This window comes from Rhipicephalus sanguineus, chromosome 1 (assembly GCF_013339695.2).
Source record: "Rhipicephalus sanguineus isolate Rsan-2018 chromosome 1, BIME_Rsan_1.4, whole genome shotgun sequence".
Classification (NCBI taxonomy): domain Eukaryota; kingdom Metazoa; phylum Arthropoda; class Arachnida; order Ixodida; family Ixodidae; genus Rhipicephalus; species Rhipicephalus sanguineus.
The window spans coordinates 46,333,329-46,350,940 of record NC_051176.1 but is presented as its reverse complement, the minus strand read 5'-3'; the positions used below and the strand labels follow the sequence as shown (position 1 = coordinate 46,350,940).

General features: G+C 45.4%; 1 protein-coding gene across 1 annotated transcript; it reads right to left on the bottom strand.

Moving 5' to 3' along the window:
* Positions 1-7,091: 7,091 nt before the first annotated feature.
* LOC119385264 (luciferin 4-monooxygenase) lies at positions 7,092-17,241 on the bottom strand. Its single transcript, XM_037652746.2, has 4 exons — positions 17,146-17,241; positions 9,675-9,816; positions 9,127-9,393; positions 7,092-7,353 (listed from the first exon to the last, which is right to left on the bottom strand). Exons 1-4 carry the CDS (start codon positions 17,236-17,238, stop codon positions 7,187-7,189), a joined length of 669 nt encoding a protein of 222 aa, XP_037508674.1. The 5' UTR covers positions 17,239-17,241; the 3' UTR covers positions 7,092-7,186.
* Between the last annotated feature and the right edge of the window lie 371 nt (positions 17,242-17,612).

Below are 17,612 nucleotides of genomic sequence, written 5' to 3'. Positions count from 1 at the left end.
AGGAACGGTTTCTCCGTTAAAAATGAAGGAAAGTTCCTCCATTTGAAGACGAACATTGGGGACATCGCCGTTTCTCCCTTAAAGGAGAGAGGGTCACTCCATTTTTTAAGAGTGTAAGATTTGATATTCGCTATTCTGAAGCAATACTCATATAACACTAAAGCGAGAATCGTCGTTTTTCTTTATGTGAAGGGCTTTTGGCAATCCTCTAGCTAGCGCATCTCGTCTCACTCCCACCAGCCGCGTGTTGTCAAACCGAGGCACGCGACCGCAAGAGGCACAGTGGTTCTTTCAAAGAGTCATTAGTGCAGCGGCTTTTCCGGCCACTATGTACTCGGCCCAACTCAGAGGCATCTCGTAGACTTTGCCCACGGCACAACGCAGAAAGGGCCTTGCGTGCTTCTTGTTGCACGCAGACTTAGCCCTTCGAGAAGAAATTTTGGCACAGTGCGCCGAAACTTATCGTAAGAGAAGACCACCGCCACACTGTGCCGGTTTGCAACCATTTTTCGGATATGGGGAAATGTGATTATTGTAAGGCACCACATGTGTTCTTATCTTTCTGCAAGGACACGTGTCTTCTGCTGGCACCTTTCAGCATTTGAACCAACCATTCAGACGCGCTCATTGAAACGCAATAAGGGAAACCGGCTGCAACTATTCGCGAGATTCGTAAAGTTATTGTACACTTTGTGCTGGTGTGATTGAGTAGCGTAGGACGCACATACGTTATAGCTGTAGCCCTTTAGACAACCTTCGATTGTGCGGAATCGAGGAGAACCAAGTGTTTGCTGTCTCTAGGGTCAAACTTGCAGCACTCACTCACTTACTCAGCCACACATTGTAATTTTCCAGTAATTTCAGCTGGAATGCTTTTATATCGAATGTACTATACTAAAAGCCGTTAAGGTAATTTCCAGTGAAACATTAAAACAATTTTACACAGTCTATCGTCGAAAATCCGCTTCCAAGTGAGTGAAAAATAAGTGGTAACCGTTTACTAGAAGTCAAACAACTGCAATAATCGTTCCCACTTTTGCCCACTTTCTTCGGCATGCTTTGCGTCCAGACTTCTAGATTATAAATACTATATTCACAAATGACATCCCGCGTAGCCGCAATTTGGTTCTTTTTCCCCAAACAACATGGTTCCCGGCCTGGTAGGTGATGCGATACTCAACTTTCTGAAATTATTACCGAATCTCATCTGACCTTCGACTCAACGTTCCAAGGCCACCTCATGTATTTAGATTTTGCGAAGGCATTAGAGAACGTTACCCATCCGCAACTTTTCGCTAAGCTACCTAGTGTACGTTGAATAATTATCTGTTGTACGAGTAGGTTGGGTACTCAAAACTGCATATTGGAGAAACTAGGAAAGCGAGATTTGGAAGAAAAATACACTTGAACGGCATGCAGATACTTTTAAATCTTTTTGCTTACTGCGACAATACGCATTTTGCAACAACATATAGAAAGGAAGACTAATTAAGGGATAAAAGAACGGTTGGTATTTTCTTCACGTGAACTAGCCATAAAACAGACGCAAACGTGTTTTCATGGCAATAGTTGAAGCTTTGTTCGAAGTTAATGTAAATTGCAGTGTGTATTGCTATTTCTTTGGCCAGCAAGGCTGGTATTGTAGTACATACACCAGCGTTGGCGCCTATAGTGACACATCAACTCCATCCCGTCAGATATAGCTGACGACCATCAGCAATGTCTTATGGTAGCTGAAACATCGACGTAACAGGTGCACCTTAAGGCAAAATTTCCCGAAAGAGGAGTAAAGGAGCCCAATAGGCGCGCGCGATGAACGGATAGGCTGCGAAGAAGCAACCGCAGAGGGACGTGTGCCGTGTGCAAACCACGTAGTCTCCAAAATGATCAACCACGCGGGAGATGCAGGCCATGTGCAAAGAAACGTTCCGTGTACAAACCGTTGTCAAAGGAACAAACCGTCCTCCTTGCTCTTGCCAGTCTTCCCATTTAAACTTGTTGCTGGGCTAGTTGGCCACTTGTCATATTGAAGATATTCGGCGCAACTTGGCATTCACGGGAAAAACACACTCACATTCACACACGCTTGCAATCAAGAACACATCCCACACACAGCGCTGTGTGTGGGGTGTGTTCTTGAGTGGAAGCGTGTGTGAGTGTGTTTTTCTAGTGAATGCCAAGTTCCGCCGAATATCTTCAATATGACAACTTCCCATTTGAGTTCGTGGTCGGTGTTGGCGATGGTGTCGCGCTCGGAGAGATCGACGGTCCAGGAACTACGCCGCAGTGCCTTAGATATACATGTATGCGTGAATGAGCGTGTGGTACTTCTTTTACGCTTCGCCGCATCCATGAAGTCGTGCTGGTCTCGACATGTCGCCATGCCGCCGCGCTGTATATCTCCGGAGTATTCACGACACTGTGTCGCCACCGCCTGGGAATGCCGGCCGAGAAGACTGCAGGCTTATCGGATCCACGGTTTCAACCTGACTCTGGGCAGAAATAGGCGCTGACTTCTTTGACAAGTAAGTGATCATTCTTTATTCTGCCGTACCTGTCGCGTGCGCGAAACACATCGCGCTTGCCGGCAACGGGCTCGATCGTGTTGTATATCGCGCGCACGAAGTGCACCGCGATGGCCGGCATGGGCGTCAGCTCGCCTGTGCTTTGTTACCGCCTGGAAATTGGCCGCCATTGCCGTCGGCCGCACGGACGTTCGCTCATCGAGGATTCGCCGCGGTGACGAGCTGCGGGCCCGTGATATTGGGCAGAGGTCTCGTCGATGCGCTGCGACTCATCCAAAACGCATTGCGGTGGCTGGCATGGGAGTAATGTGGGAGTAAGGTGGACGTATGTACTGTCGGCCGCAAAAGTTTGCGGGATCTGCAGTGCGTGGCGGAGCGACGGAAAACTGCATTGCTGCGTCACCTACCGTGATGCGGCGGGTGTTGAGGCTATAGGCCTCGGTGATTAGCGACGGCGCGTTTAGGCAACGTGCCGTTGCCGGATCTAATCGCGGAGGCTGCGGCCGATAGCCTCAACATCCCGCCGCATCACGGTAGGTGACGCAGCAATGCAGTTTTCCGTCGCTCGGCCACGCGCTGCAGATCCCGCAAACTTTTGCGGCCGACAGTACATTGGCCAAACCGGCCGATGTGTGAACGTGCGTCTCAGAGAACACAAAAGCTCGTTGAAGAATACACCTTACTCCCATTTAACGCCACATTGCTTTTCGTGCAAGTGCCAACCTCTGTTTGAGAACACAATTGTTTTGTTCCGGCATCCCCATCAAACTACGCGCGAAATATCTGAAGCATATCACGTTTCCAGGTATACGGATGAATGTATAAGTAATCCTTCCCTGTCACTGCTTGACTGTGAATTTAGCTACCTAGATAACCCTTATACCCCTGTCACACGGCACATGTAATGTCATTCGCAGCGAATGTCATTAGGTGTTAATGCCATTTTTGTTGCTGCTACACGGACATAGCGAATGACATTCACACCTAATGGCATTCGCCCTTTGAATGAGTTCACTGAACTCATTCAGGCGCGACATGTGTACTCTCGTCAACAGGCGCTTGGCAAAAGATTGCGGCATCGATATCTTAAAGCATGTTAAAGCAATATGTAAACGATGTTAACGTTCTTGTTAAAGGTTGTTGTTAACGTTTCGGTAACTTTTTTACGTACAACGCGATGTTGGAAGCAATTTGTGCAGCTATATTTTCTTTCCCATACTCCGACTTGACGCAAGCGCCACCTCCTGTCAGCCATGTGGCCATGTTTACAAACGCTCACTTGTTTTGGTGAAGCGACGCCGCGGTAGTCGTAGCGATAGTTGCGCGCACGTGTTGGATACATATCTGCCAGCCATGGATGCGAACCCCGGAAGCAAGAACAAATATGTAAATTAAAAGCACAATTTGTAGCTTTTTGTTATCACAGCCGCCTGCCGATAAACATTGACATCAAGTGCGAATGTCATTTCATATGGCCGTGTAGACCCGGAACGCAAGATCGCAATGACATTCGTTTTGAATGTCATTCGCAGCGAATGACATTACATGTGCCGTGTGACAGGGTTATTAGACATGTGCCTTGATTACACGCTTCGCATGCTGTTCATGCCGTCGATATAATCTTTTTTTGACATGCGCAACTTGTGTGTATATGTGTCCTTCCGATGTGGAAAGTAAATCAATTGTTAGTGAGCGCTCGTCTTATGTGGTTCCTCGCTTCGTCCTTTGTGTTTTTTTCTGCGCTCCCAGTTCGCTGAACGAAGAAAGTGTGTTTTTATTTCACCTTGCACCTATTTGCCATGAGCGTGCATATTCATCCTCTCTGTGACGTGTGACTAGCTATTTGCAATCTTTTTGGGCTTTGCAGGATGCAGCCGTTGTCCACAACGTGCAGAATGCTGTGTGCGCTGGCGCGTGCAATGCCAGTCATCTATTGCTTCCGTTGGAGCATCTTCACAAAATAGACTGTACGACATATGACACTGCGACTGGACCTGTATTGTACATTTTACAGTAAATTCAAGGAAAAAAAGCGGAAACTTGATATGTATAGAGAAAAATAAAGCGTTTCATTGTCTCACTTTTGTCTTTCGTTGTCACCCCGCCACGGTGGTCTAGTGGTTATGGCGCTCGACTGCTGACCCGAAGGTCGCGGGATCGAATCCCGGCCGCGGCGGCTGCATTTTCGATGGAGGCGAAAATGTTTGAGGCCCGTGTACTTAGATTTAGGTGCACGTTAAAGAACCCCAGGTGGTCGAAATTTCCGGAGCCCTCCACTACGGCGTCTCTCATAATCATATGGTGGTTTTGGGACGTTAAACCCCAGATATTATTATTATTATCTTTCGTTGTCGCATTGACTGCGAAAGCAGTAAAACATGCATGACTAAATATCTTTTCTCGTGTTCTTTTCCGCGCCATTTCTTGCTCACCGGGAAAAAAAAGACGCGAAAAAAGTATTAGGCCATGCGGAGAGTAACTGTATAAAATCGTCTGGGGGATTAACGGATCATTTGAACTAGGAAGAAAAAGTTCATCCGAATGAAGTATTTGAGTGGACCGACCGTTCGTCCGGTGAGGTGCAACTGTGGGGACTAACGGTTGTGCGGTAAGTTGTAAATTTGAGGACTAACTGTTAGTCCATTGAGGTCATCTGTGGGGACTAGTTTGCTGCATGGGGACTAACTGTTAGACGCAGTGCGGTTTGTCCTTAAAGGGATTATAGGTTGTGGCAGCCCGATTAGCCCACAAAGGGACGAACCACACCCCTTTTAACACCCTTTTGCCTTAGTGTGGAAACGTCGGACTTATTCATGAAATCGCGGTCGGCTACGGCAAAAGGCGCATTTTTGAGGGTCAGCGGCCTCGTTGTGCTTCCGCCCGGCGCGCGGCGCACTTTTGGTCAGCTGAATGTTTCTGGGGAGATAAATTAGTCTGACGGGGCTTTCAAGTGTCTGTGCTATCACGCTAACTTGCAACGACCCCAGCTTCATGAATATGAGAGGTGTATTTTGAAGTTTGTGCTCGGTATGTGCGCATGCGTTGTGCTTCGTGCTGGCGTGTCTCTCAATCGCCAAACGCAGTCACATTCGTTACATAGGCCCGTCGGCGTCTCCGGATTTCTGCTGTAGTTAACGCAGTAGCATTGTAATTGCAAACGGAACAGTCCGCAGCGTGCTAAAACTGCTGCTGCGTGTTTTAAGTACACTTCCAGGTAACCTGGTGTTGTAAGCTTCTACAGCTCTCAAGAGAAACCATGTGGCGAAACTTCGTCGTCATTGGAGACCATTCGTCTCAGAGCAGAAGGCCCCCAGACAAGATGGCGCCGTCTCTCGAGCATGCTAGGACACAAACATCTGCTCCACAGAAACCACAATCAACGCTCCCTCTGCGCTAATTGTGGGCTGTTGTTAGTTTCATGTGGCAGTGCCTCGCTGTACTGCTGCCATGTGCTGATGCTATTGCTACAAAGAACGTAAATTAAACACAGCTCGCGTTTGCATGCTACAAGCATCCGTGCCATTGTGACCTAATTCTTAGCGCATCAGGCTGTTGTTTTGAAGGACGCACAGGATGACGTTTTCTTTGACTTCTTTGTTGTGTGTTCGCGTGCTCTTTTTATGATGTTATTTCTGTGACGGAAATGACGCAGGCCAGTTCTTATGCCTTAGTGTTAAATAAACAGAAAGGAAGCAGGATGGCGAAACAGAGGGACGGAAGTACCATCACTGCGAAAAAAGTGTAGCTCTTCTTATCACTTGCGATCGATTACTGAGGCCATTCAACATCAAGGACTGTAACAACGCCCTTACTGTTTTGCAAGCGCGCGGCGGAAATGGCAGCGGTCGAGTTCGTCTGGCTCATTGCAAAGCCACTGCCTTCGATTTTAAAAGAATAACTAAAACAAAATACATTTTCTATGGTCTCTTCCCAGTTGCAGAAGTGACAAATACCATCGTTTGACATTCCATCAAAAAAGTAGTGGGCTTTCGTGAAGGCCACCCCTAACCAAGCGCGCCACATGAACGTTGCGTCACAGATGGGGGAGGTGCGGTTAAGTTCGCATCTTCACCGAAGGGCCTGTGGAGGCAGCAGTTGGCTACAGTCCTGATGTTCCACGAAATTTGCATCTTTGTGCGAGCAGTGTATGTTCTTTACGAGTGTGTCAAAACTGGCTGGTATAATCAACGGAATCGTTGCGAACGATGTCACGATGTCCTTGCAGGCATAAGAACGTGGTGTCGTGTCCCTTCGAGAAAACTGGCTAGAGAAAATTTTCTTGCCTCGCGCACGCACTAGTTGCTCATATATCGTGCGTCGCAAGAATGATTAAGAGGCAAGTGAGAAACCTGGAGAACATATGAGCTGCTTTGATCGTGTACGAGCAGCCCAGCGATCTGAACAAATGGCCGGCGAGTTGGAAATGTAGGCGCTTAACTGGCACAGTGAGACTGTTTAAAATAGAAAATAAAGTCTGAAATGCGGACCACAGAAACACAAACATCAAGTTCGCTGAGCGATTGCTTTAATAGTGAGAACTGTAACCGGATAGCTGCAACTTTTTTAAAGCGCTATACTGACCAGTCGAATCTTAGTATCCAGAGGTGCGACAACAGAACAGCGCTGGCTGCAGCATGGAATAACGTGGAAGTGTTAGATGATTAACCCTCTTCCCGTGTCACTCCTCCGTGGCCACCTGTGTCGTCTTTTTGCCGTTGTACGAACGCATCTCTCAGGAAAGTGCGTGGATGTTTGCCGATTTCTGTCTCCGGGATGCTATCCAGAAATTCTACACCTCCGTGCAGATGCTTATGGTAAGACAAGCGCACTGAAAAAGCACAGAAAAAGATTACACGAATGGTTGCGTACAAATCAAAGCAATATTTTCATGGGCATGAACTCTTGCAGAAACAACTTTCGAATTAGATTTTTCACATTTTTTCCTAATGCGGCACCAGGTCAATTGTAAAGGCTTGGGGTCATAGTGCTGGTAGTTCGGTGGCATTATGTGTGTTACGTAGAGAGCGAAAATGAATATGTATATATATATATATATATATATATATATATATATATATATATATATATATATATATATATATATATATATATATATATATATATATATATATATATATATATATACCCTTTAAACAGAAATCTAAGGACCACTGGCGCAGGCGCACTGCATTTTCCTTTTTTCCAATACAGCGACGCTGTAATTTTACTTTGTACCAAATCGGTGATTAAAAATATATGTTTACATAATTACCTACTGGTTGTTTGAGAAATCGTTGCGCTGTGAGTGGCAACGAGTGTTTGAATCTGCCGTTATAGGCTACTTTTATTAATTTTCGCTTTTTTTCTTGTGGGAGGGGGGGATATTGTTTAATGAAAGTAATCAGCTGGTCCGATACGGTTCTATGTCAACACTCTCATATTTTTAGCTGCTTTATGTCGTTAGCATTTAGGATTGTGGGCTTGTGCCACCACAATAGAAAATTGCACTTGGTAGGGCAATGCCAAGTTTCTCGAACCTTTGTTTAAGTAAGGCTAGTTTGTAGCACGAAATGACCGCTATGAACATGTTTATAGATGTGTCACTGCGTCGAGTTTTCCCCCGAGTACAGTAATGTGATTTTATAGGCTGCAACCATTCATAATGAGTCGCTGAGAAAAATGGCGCAACTGGCTTAAGAGAGCCTGCAACAGGGAAGAGAGAGAGAAACGAAGAGGAAAGGCATTGAAGTTAACCAAGCTTTGGCTTGGTTGGCTTCGCTACACTTGGGGTGGGGGAAGGGGGAATAATAGAAAGGAAAGGATAGAGAAGAAAGAAGAAGAGAAAGAAAGAGATGGATGAACAGTTAGCGTGAAACTTCATTCTCAATTTATGAAAGGTGTAATGCGTAAGCATGCCATACAGCAGAGGACGAATCTCGCGGATATATTGACCACGTGTTCAATATGTACGCTTTAATCTTGAACTCCCGTCAAGGTTAAGTGGATATGGCATTGCGCTAGAATGTAGAAGACCGTATCTTCAAATTCAAGCTATAATGAATGTTGTCTGAAAGTGCTATCATGAAAATAAATATGCAGCAAATAATTTTGATACACATGAGAACATGAAAAAAAAAAAGTTTATCGATACTAATCTGGTGCCCTTCGCAACAGCATTTATTTATGCATGCGCATGAATGTGCTGAATTGGGAAATTAACGCCGGTCAATTGGTATACAATGCTACAACGTTGTAAAAAACTAACACGCCATAATTTTTTTTCTTTTTTTTGCGATACATGGCTCCGACATTAAGGTCGCAGGCGCACGATTATGTAAATCCCTTATGTGCTGCAGCCTATAGTAATGCTGTTATATTGTATATAGAAAGGTTCGATGAAGCAGTGATCAAGCAATACTAAGGAATTTAGTTTTTTCAGAATTTAAGGAAAACACTGAGCACACTTCATAGTACTTATACAGGCTGGTAAACTCTTTCATGTTAAAGCTAACGACAGCGCCTCCCTTCTTCAGCTCATTCACCCAATTTCTAAAGATTTAGTTAATATTGCGACGCCCACGAAGAGGCGTTGTAACTGTACCTGCCACCAGCTCCTTGAGCCTGTCAGCTTCCTGCTGCTCTGTGAGTGCTTCCTCCAGACGACGCTGCGGGACAACAAATGCCCGAGCGGCCTCTTCGTACTCCAGGTGAGGAACCCCGGCCACAACCACCTGGCGTACTTCCGGGTCGGCGGCCAGCACCTCTTCGATCTCCTCGGGTGCCACTTGATGGTCCATGCACTTTATAAGCTCTTTCAGGCGGCCGCACAGGAAAATGCGTCCATCGGCCGAATAGTAGCCAACATCGCCTGTGTTACGAGATGTATTGACCGCTGTGTTATTGTTAATGCAAACAATATCCACTTACAAGTGCGTTCACTCAGTAGAGCCAGCATTTATGTCCTATTTGCATCGTTCTCGGATGCATCACGGTGCGAGGCTATGAGGAAAAGCTAATAGAGTCGTACTGTCAAGGAAGTAATGTTCTAAAAGCAATCCCTCATTTAAGTTTCATTGGAGGGAGAGCGCAGAGAAGACCATTCCGTGGAAAAACAGAAATCATGAGCGCTCATATCTAAGGGATATACACCTGTACGAACGAAGCCATTCTCGTAGGCGTCAGCTGTGTCCTTCGGCTTATTGAGGTAGCCCTTGAAGGCGCAGGGACTCTTCACACATATTTCTCCGCGTTGATACGGTCCAAGAGCTCTTCGAGTGTTCAAATCCGCCACCTGAAAATTATTACGCTGAACTTTTAGGATCAAGCAGCGAAATTATACGAAATAGGTGGTGACTAGTTTTACCAGCACGGTGATAGATGAATAAGTTATGGCATGCATTTATCCCCCTGTGATTAGTTTTCATCACCATATTAGTAATAATCATGAGCCTGGTCAACGTCCACTGCGAGTCGAAGGCCTCTTCCTACGATCTCCAATTTAACCTGTCTTACACTAGCTCATTCCATTTTATGTCCGCCTCAATTTAATCACCCCACTCTACTCTCTCCTGGTCTCTGGCGTGCTTCCCATCCCTTGGTATCCATTCTCTTGCTCCAACTGACAATCGTTTATTTATCCTGCGCATTACGTACCCAGCCCAAGTATGTCAGCTACAATATCAGCTACCGCTATTTGTTCTTCGATCTATTAGTCGTCATTTCTATCTCCTAACTTTATATCATATCCCTTCGATCGGAAGCCGCGCGGTTCCTAACGTCTTCTCGAGTTTCTTTGTTATCCTCCGAGTTGATGCGGGCCAACTCTTCTGGTGCAGAAAGGCACGCGACTTCGCATGTGCCTTGTGAGATGGGTGTCGTGTACAAGACACCGCTTTCATGCGGTAGATGCTACATCGGACAAACCGGTCGCTGTTTCAATGATAGACTGCGAGAGCACCGTGCGGCAGTTGATGCGCTGGCAGCGGGGAAACATTTGGCGTACCATTGCCGCAGGTGCGTCTGTGCTCCGTAATTTACTGCTACACGTGTGCTTTGAAAAAGCAAGTATCAGGTGACGCGAGAAATAATAGAAACGTTTGCTATCATCGTGAATAAAAGCATCTCCGCCAGTGTTCCTTCGGTTCCTCTGTCACAGAAAGAGCTTGGATATTTGAATGCATTTCTTGCGCACGCAAAGTGGTGACGTGTGAAGTGCGCGAAAAAAAGAGCTCCTCGAAGTGGGATGTTGCGCCTGCGCGCCTGTCCAACGGGTTTTGGTTTTTGTATGTTTCTTGCAGTAAAAGTCAGTTGATGTCTAGCGCCCGTCCTGTCTACGTGTCCTCTGTTGTGCCTGCGTATTTATTATTTATTGCGCTGCCGATATGAATGCCACTGATCACAACTAGCCCGTATTGCCGCCTTGACTGTTTTTTAATCAGTTGAAGCTGCGTATAATTGTTTTTTGAAAAGACCGGGCAAAATACGAGACACACCAAAGAAAGACATGGAAGCAGAAACGGCAGCTGACTGCGGACAGTTATTGCTGCCCTTGATGTGCAAGTTGTACAGTTTTCGCCTTGCATTTTGTTGACCTCGTACATTTAGTGAGCAGTATTACATAACGAACAATGGTGCCTCAAATTACATAGTCGGCATGTAATCCTACTGAAATAATATAAGCGGAATTAAACGAGGGAGCCCGATTTTCGGTTGCGACACGATTAAAAGACAAACAGAAAATGAAGACAAAGGAAAACACCGCGAATGCATTTGTAGCTTTAGTTCGAGGGCATAGTATCTAATATAAAGTAATATTAACGTGAACGAGAAGACAACACGTCGCTTGTGCTGCCCTTACCCAAAAGCTTCACAGTGAGTGTGCCGTGTGCTAATTTGGCTTTACGGCAGCGGCTTCTTCATATGTACTTTACTGGGCATACAAGATTTCGATCTGGGAGGGTTAACATTAATCGCCATGGCGGTGGATGCGAAACCTACCTCACTATGCGCAATGGCATCGCACAGTATAAATTCGGCCGCGGTGGCTGCGTTTTCGACGGAGGCGAAAATGTTTCAGGCCCGTGTGCTTAGATTTAGGTGCACGTTAAAGAACCCCAGGTGGTCGAAATTTCCGGAGCCCTCCGCTACAGCGTCTCTCATAATCATATGGTGGTTTTGCAGCGTTAAACCTCAGATATTACTATTATTGCGGCATAAATGCGACTTTCCAGGCCACGTATGCCACTTGATCAGGTCAAAGCATGTTCCGCCTTCGTGGCTACGAGCGGCCTTGGCTAATTAATACCACAACTATTACGCATACATAAATACCCCCGAATGTGGACGGCAAGTCAGCTGTAGCCGTAGCGAATCTAGTAGTTCGCCGCAGTGTCAAGTGGAGAGTTTAGACTCGATAGTGTTCTTTTTTTTTCCCCTTCGTCTTGGATTTGCTTTTGTCGTAAAATTTCTGCACATCAAGTAAATAATATCGGCGGTTTCGCATGACAAAATCACGATATGATTATGAGGCATGTCGTAGTTTAGGGTGCCAGAAAATCTGAGCACGTGGGGTTCTTTAACGTGCACATAAATCTAAGCACACGGGCTTCAAGCATTTAGCCTCCATCGAAATGCGACCGCCTCGGCCGGGATGGAACCCGCGACATTCTGTCAGTAGCCGAGCACCGTAACCACAGTACCACCGCGTAGGCTACACTTCGAGTAAAAAAAAAAAACAGATAACATAGTGTTTTCTTTGTTTGGATTGGAACTGTATAATTCATGTAGTTATACTGACCCGCTTGCGGCTGCGGGTCATATGCACTGAATGGAATAACGCAATCAAATTCAAATGTATCTGACTTCGATCTCTTGATTTGCAGTGCCGATATGTTGCGAAACGGCGCAGTGACAACACAAAAAAAAAATATTCGCCTAATAATCGAGAGATGGGCGAAAATCCTCAAATATTTTACTGCACAGCTCCTGACGGAGCGGAAATGCTAAGTTAGAACGATTTGCATTACGGCAACGTTTCAAGTGTCGCTTTTGTATAATATAATTGTTGGGGTTTTACGTCCGAAAACCACGATATAATTATAAGGTATACCGTAGTGTAGAGCGCCAGAAATTTCGACCATCTGAGGTTCTTTAATGTGCACGCAAATGTAAGCACACAGGCCTCTAGTATTCCGCATCCATCGAAAGGCGGCCAGGATTAGATCCCGCGAACTTCGGGTCAGCAGTCGAGCACCATACCCACTAGACCACTGCGGCGGGTAGGCCGCTTTTGTAATAAGCTTTCTGAGGCAGGAAAAGATGGCATGCCCATCGCCTAACAAACGTAGTGAAACGCGGCCCACGCGCCTTGATCAAACACGCCTTGTAAGCTTCCTGAACATGTACATGGTCTGTGGTACTTACGGCGTATAATTTTCTTTACTTCATGCGACCGCGTTAATTTCGGCCAAAAAGGTCGGTCATATAGACCGTAGGTCGATTCCACGAAAGATCGAAAAAGGGTGTATATTTGATGTTTCCGATTTTCCTGATAATTTTGTATGTTGTGCACATATGACTGCACAGCACGAAATCGCAGTTCGTTTTCAAATAAAAATTTTTTTCAACACAGGAAAATTCGACAAGTGTCTCCGGTTGACGACGACCATTTTACGAAGAGTGCGTTTTCGTAAATTCGCAATCATGCTGGCAGCCACTGAAGCTATATATTACAAATATCTTTCTTTTTGGCGGAAGTAGAAGTAAAGAGGAAATGGCTCTTATCATTTCATGGAATTCTGAGTAAATTATGTATTTTTAAAAATTCACGAAAAACGCTGCGTTTTTGAAAATCAGTGAAATTTGGGACGCTATGGCTACTTCTGTGAACATCTTAGCTCGTTCATATTTGCAGTATGAATAGGCCTTTATGTGAATAATTAACCTCTGCATTTGTATTTCTCTAATAATTTTTAAAGTAGTAAATTTTCATGCTCGAAACACCAAAAAGAGAAAAGTGCTTCTCCATTCAAAAATCTATAATGAAAAAAACCCAATCTCAATTTTGTTCAAAGTCCCCCAAAATGTTCTCAAAGGACTGCAGAATCATATTATGAAAAAACATGTTGCATCATTTTTATTACAGCAAAAGCAGAAAATGTCAAACTTTGTGTTTCCAGAGCGTGGTGGCTACTGCGCAAAGGGCATCTCTAGTAACAAGAAAATACAGTAACACGTCTTTTTTCTTTCCTGAGCTTCGCTAAACAACAGTAATGATCTATGGTGGGAAATTGGGAACTGTTTTGCAAAGAAAAAGACCGTTCCAATTAAATGCATTCGCGTGGTTTGCGACTTCACGCCAGTGTTAGACATCTCTCAGTCCACAGTATGCACTTTCAGTTGTAGCCTCCTTTTCTTTCATCTACTTCAGTTGAGTATAATTCATATCTTGAGTGCTAAAGAACGCATTCTCTCCATGCGTCTCTTATGATGATGTGCTGTGCCAGAATTGAGAGATTGGTATAAAAGCCAAGGTCTCTTCATGAATGGAAATGAATTTCTGGAGAGCGGTCGCCAAGAGGTGTGGTTTTTGTTGGCCCAAATGTGTACGTTGTCAAAGCTTATGTGATCAATGCAGAGTTTAAAAAGAATCGATTACGTGAAGATTGGTGACAGCAGTTCTGGCCACGGACAAAACACGTTTTGTTTGCATTGCATCTGCTTTGTTTTGCATATCCTTCTTTCTCTTGAAGGAGTGCTGGCAGATCTGGTTTCCATCTTGAATTGAGCGCGCATCCTGCTTCATGACCCTCCGCAAAAGAGTCTCGATCTGATATCTTCTACGTAACGAAAATTCTGCTGCAGCGGAATTTTCTTTTTGTGCACCATGAGGCAGTCCGTACAAAATCTCGGTCATGGCTATAACGCCTACCCACAGCCACCTTCAGGGCGTAGGATAGTGATCGCATCAAAGTGAAGCACAATTTGGATGCTTAACTTCTATCTTAGGTGGTGTTTGGCTGACTGGCACAGCCGTACTCGTTGCTGTCGTCTGCTCAGGCGGGCGTCCATCATGCCGCCCTTTCCACCTGTCCGCCTAACGCATGCTACTCCGTTTACACGAGTGCTTGTAGCGCGGGCCACACGATCCGCACGGTGCGGATCCAGAGACCGGGCGGGAGAGCGACGAGCGGTGAAAAATGTATCGTGTAACCAACGCAATCGACACCCCAGCTTTTTCTCGTGCATAGCGACAAAGCCTGGCAAACAATGTGTGGCTGCTGTGCTTAGGTTGCACTGCGGTACTCGCCGTTCACCACTGCCGCCATTTGCGATTTCTCACATTCTTACAATACATGATCGACTCAGCTACACATATTTCACGTTTAGCTTCGTGACTTTTATATAAGCACATTTACTAAAAAAAAATTATCCAGAGGAATGAAAATGTCCGTGCTGCCCGTCGACAAGGAATGTAAGTGGTGTCGCAAATGCATTTAATTGGAACGATCTTTTTTTTAGATGCGAAGTATCTTAAGGCGGAGCTCAATCCGGTGGTGGTGGTGGTGGTGGTGGTGGTGGTGTGCGGCGTGACCACCCTTACTGGGCATGCGCATACCCTCTCCACACACCCTCTCCCCTTCCCCTCTCCACTTTCCCTCTCCCCTCCCCTCTCTCATACCCCTCTCCACTCTCCCTCTCCCCTTCCCCTCTCCACTTTCCCTCTCCCTCCCCCTCTCCCGTACCTTTCACCCCTCCCCCTTTCCACTCTTCCTCTGAAACGCGGGCTAGACATGCCGAAATTCTCTCCTGCGCAACGCCGCGATGAGCTCGAGCGCATGCGCGTCCCCTCCCCTTATCCCTCCTCTCCTACGCTGCCCTCCTCTCGCCCGCATGTCGACCGCGTTCCCCGCTCCCCCTGTGAGAATTAACGGCCAGGCTAGATGGAAGATACGACGCGCGTAGCGTCCCTCTTCGCGTTCCTCGACGCGAGGTCGGTAGCATGCCCAACGAACGCCAACGGAACGCGATCGTGCAAGTGCTCCGGCTTCGCATCGCCTCATGGTCCCCTTTTTTCCTTTACAAAACAGTTCCCACTTTCCAACAATAGATCATTACTGCTGTTTAGCGAAGCTCAGAGAAGAAAAAAGACCTGTTACTGTATTTTCTTGTTACTAGAGATGCCCTTTGCGCAGTGGGCACCACGCTCTGGAAACACAATGTTTGACATTTTCTGCTTTTGTTGTAATAAAAATGATGCAACATGTTTTTGCATAATATCATTCTGCAGTCCTTTGAGAACATTTTGGGGGACTTTGAACAAAATTGAGATTGGGTTTTTTTTATTATAGATTTTTGAATGGAGGACCACTTTTCTCTTTTCGGTGTTTCGAGCATGAAAATTTACTACTTTGAAAATTATTAGAGAAATACAAATGCAGAGGTTCATTAGTCACATAAAGGCCTATTCATACTGCAAATATGAACGAGCTAAGATGTTCACAGAAGTAGCCATAGCGTCCCAAATTTGACTGATTTTCAAAAACGCAGCGTTTTTCGTGAATTTGTAAAAATACATAATTTACTCAGAATTCCATGAAATGATAAGAGCTATTTCCTCTTTACTTCTACTTCCGCCAAAAAGAAAGATATTTGTAATATATAGCTTGAGTAGCTGCCAGCATGGTTCCGAAGTTACGAAAACGCATTCTTCGTAAAATGGTTGTCGTCAACCGGCGACACTTGTCGAATTTTGCTGTGTTGAAAAAAATTTTTATTTGAAAACGAACTGCGATTTCGTCCTGTGCAATCATATGTGCACAACATACAAAATTATCAGGAAAATCGGAAACATAAAATATACACCCTTTTTCGATCTTTCGTGGAATCGACCCGTAATATATACCGCCACTCGCAGCATCAGAGTGACGTGCCCGAATCATTGCCCCTTTCTTCTATTACATCAGGCTGAAGAAGAAAGGCCGCGAATAGCAGCACTCTAAATTTGAGCCGCGGAGCATACAGCACCATTGCCTATATTTTTACTGCACACAATGCGGCACAACCAAATAGTACCGGAAAAGGCTCGAAGCAACAGGTCGTCTACTAAGCAGGTGCTAAGCAGTACTAGTTCGGCCTGAGGCTTTGAAAAATAAGGCCTATTATAAATAAAATGTCGGATATCTTGGCATTCAGCTGCTTTCGGATATTATCGGGTTGAGTACCGCATTAGGACAGTGGTGAAAGATATACGTAGCTGGCACAAATGCATCTGGGTACCGCTTACTTCGGCAAGCCCGACCGGCGAGAGGAGGAATTTGGCTGGCAGCGCTCTCGAGAGCGGTCTGTATTCAGCGCAAAGGTATGCAATAAGCGAAAGTGTAGAGACAGGAGTAGCGTGGCAATAAAAAATAAACCCTCTACATAGATAGTGCATAAAATGACTCACTAATATACGTCGAAAAACTAAATATACAAGATGTACAGTAATCTATCGTGAAAAATTACCTATTTGTATAGAGGTTTAAAAAGAAACAATAAAAACATTCAAGTACACTGTTTTGGTTGTTACCCACAGAAAGTGAAATTGCTTTTTGTGTCCGATTTGCACTTTGGTACTCACCTTTACTTGCGCGTATGGAACCGGCCTACCAACGCTCATTTTTTCGTCAAGCAGCGGTGCTGTGCATGCTATGCCGCTCGAAAGCTCAGTCATGCCGTAAACTGAAATGCAAAGTGCCGTCAGTGAAACGAATGCTGCTGATGTGAGCCGTCATTAAAGAACAACTAGGCTAGTAAGGATCTCTTGTATGCAAATATGAAACGAAAGCAATATGGCTCACTCCTCGCTAGCGGCTGCTTTTTAACTGACGGAAGCTTGAACTTGTTCATACCGATTATTTTACAGAAAAGGACCGTATATAGTCGCACAGCGGCTTTTTCGTTGCGCTGCGAAGGACTATAGGACGTAGTATACGTTCGCTCCCCGGCCGCGTTATGTTGAGGACGGAATCTAAAACGCCTATGTGCTTAGATTTAGTTTACGTGAAAGAAACCCATGCAGTCAAAATCATTCCGGACTCTCTCTCT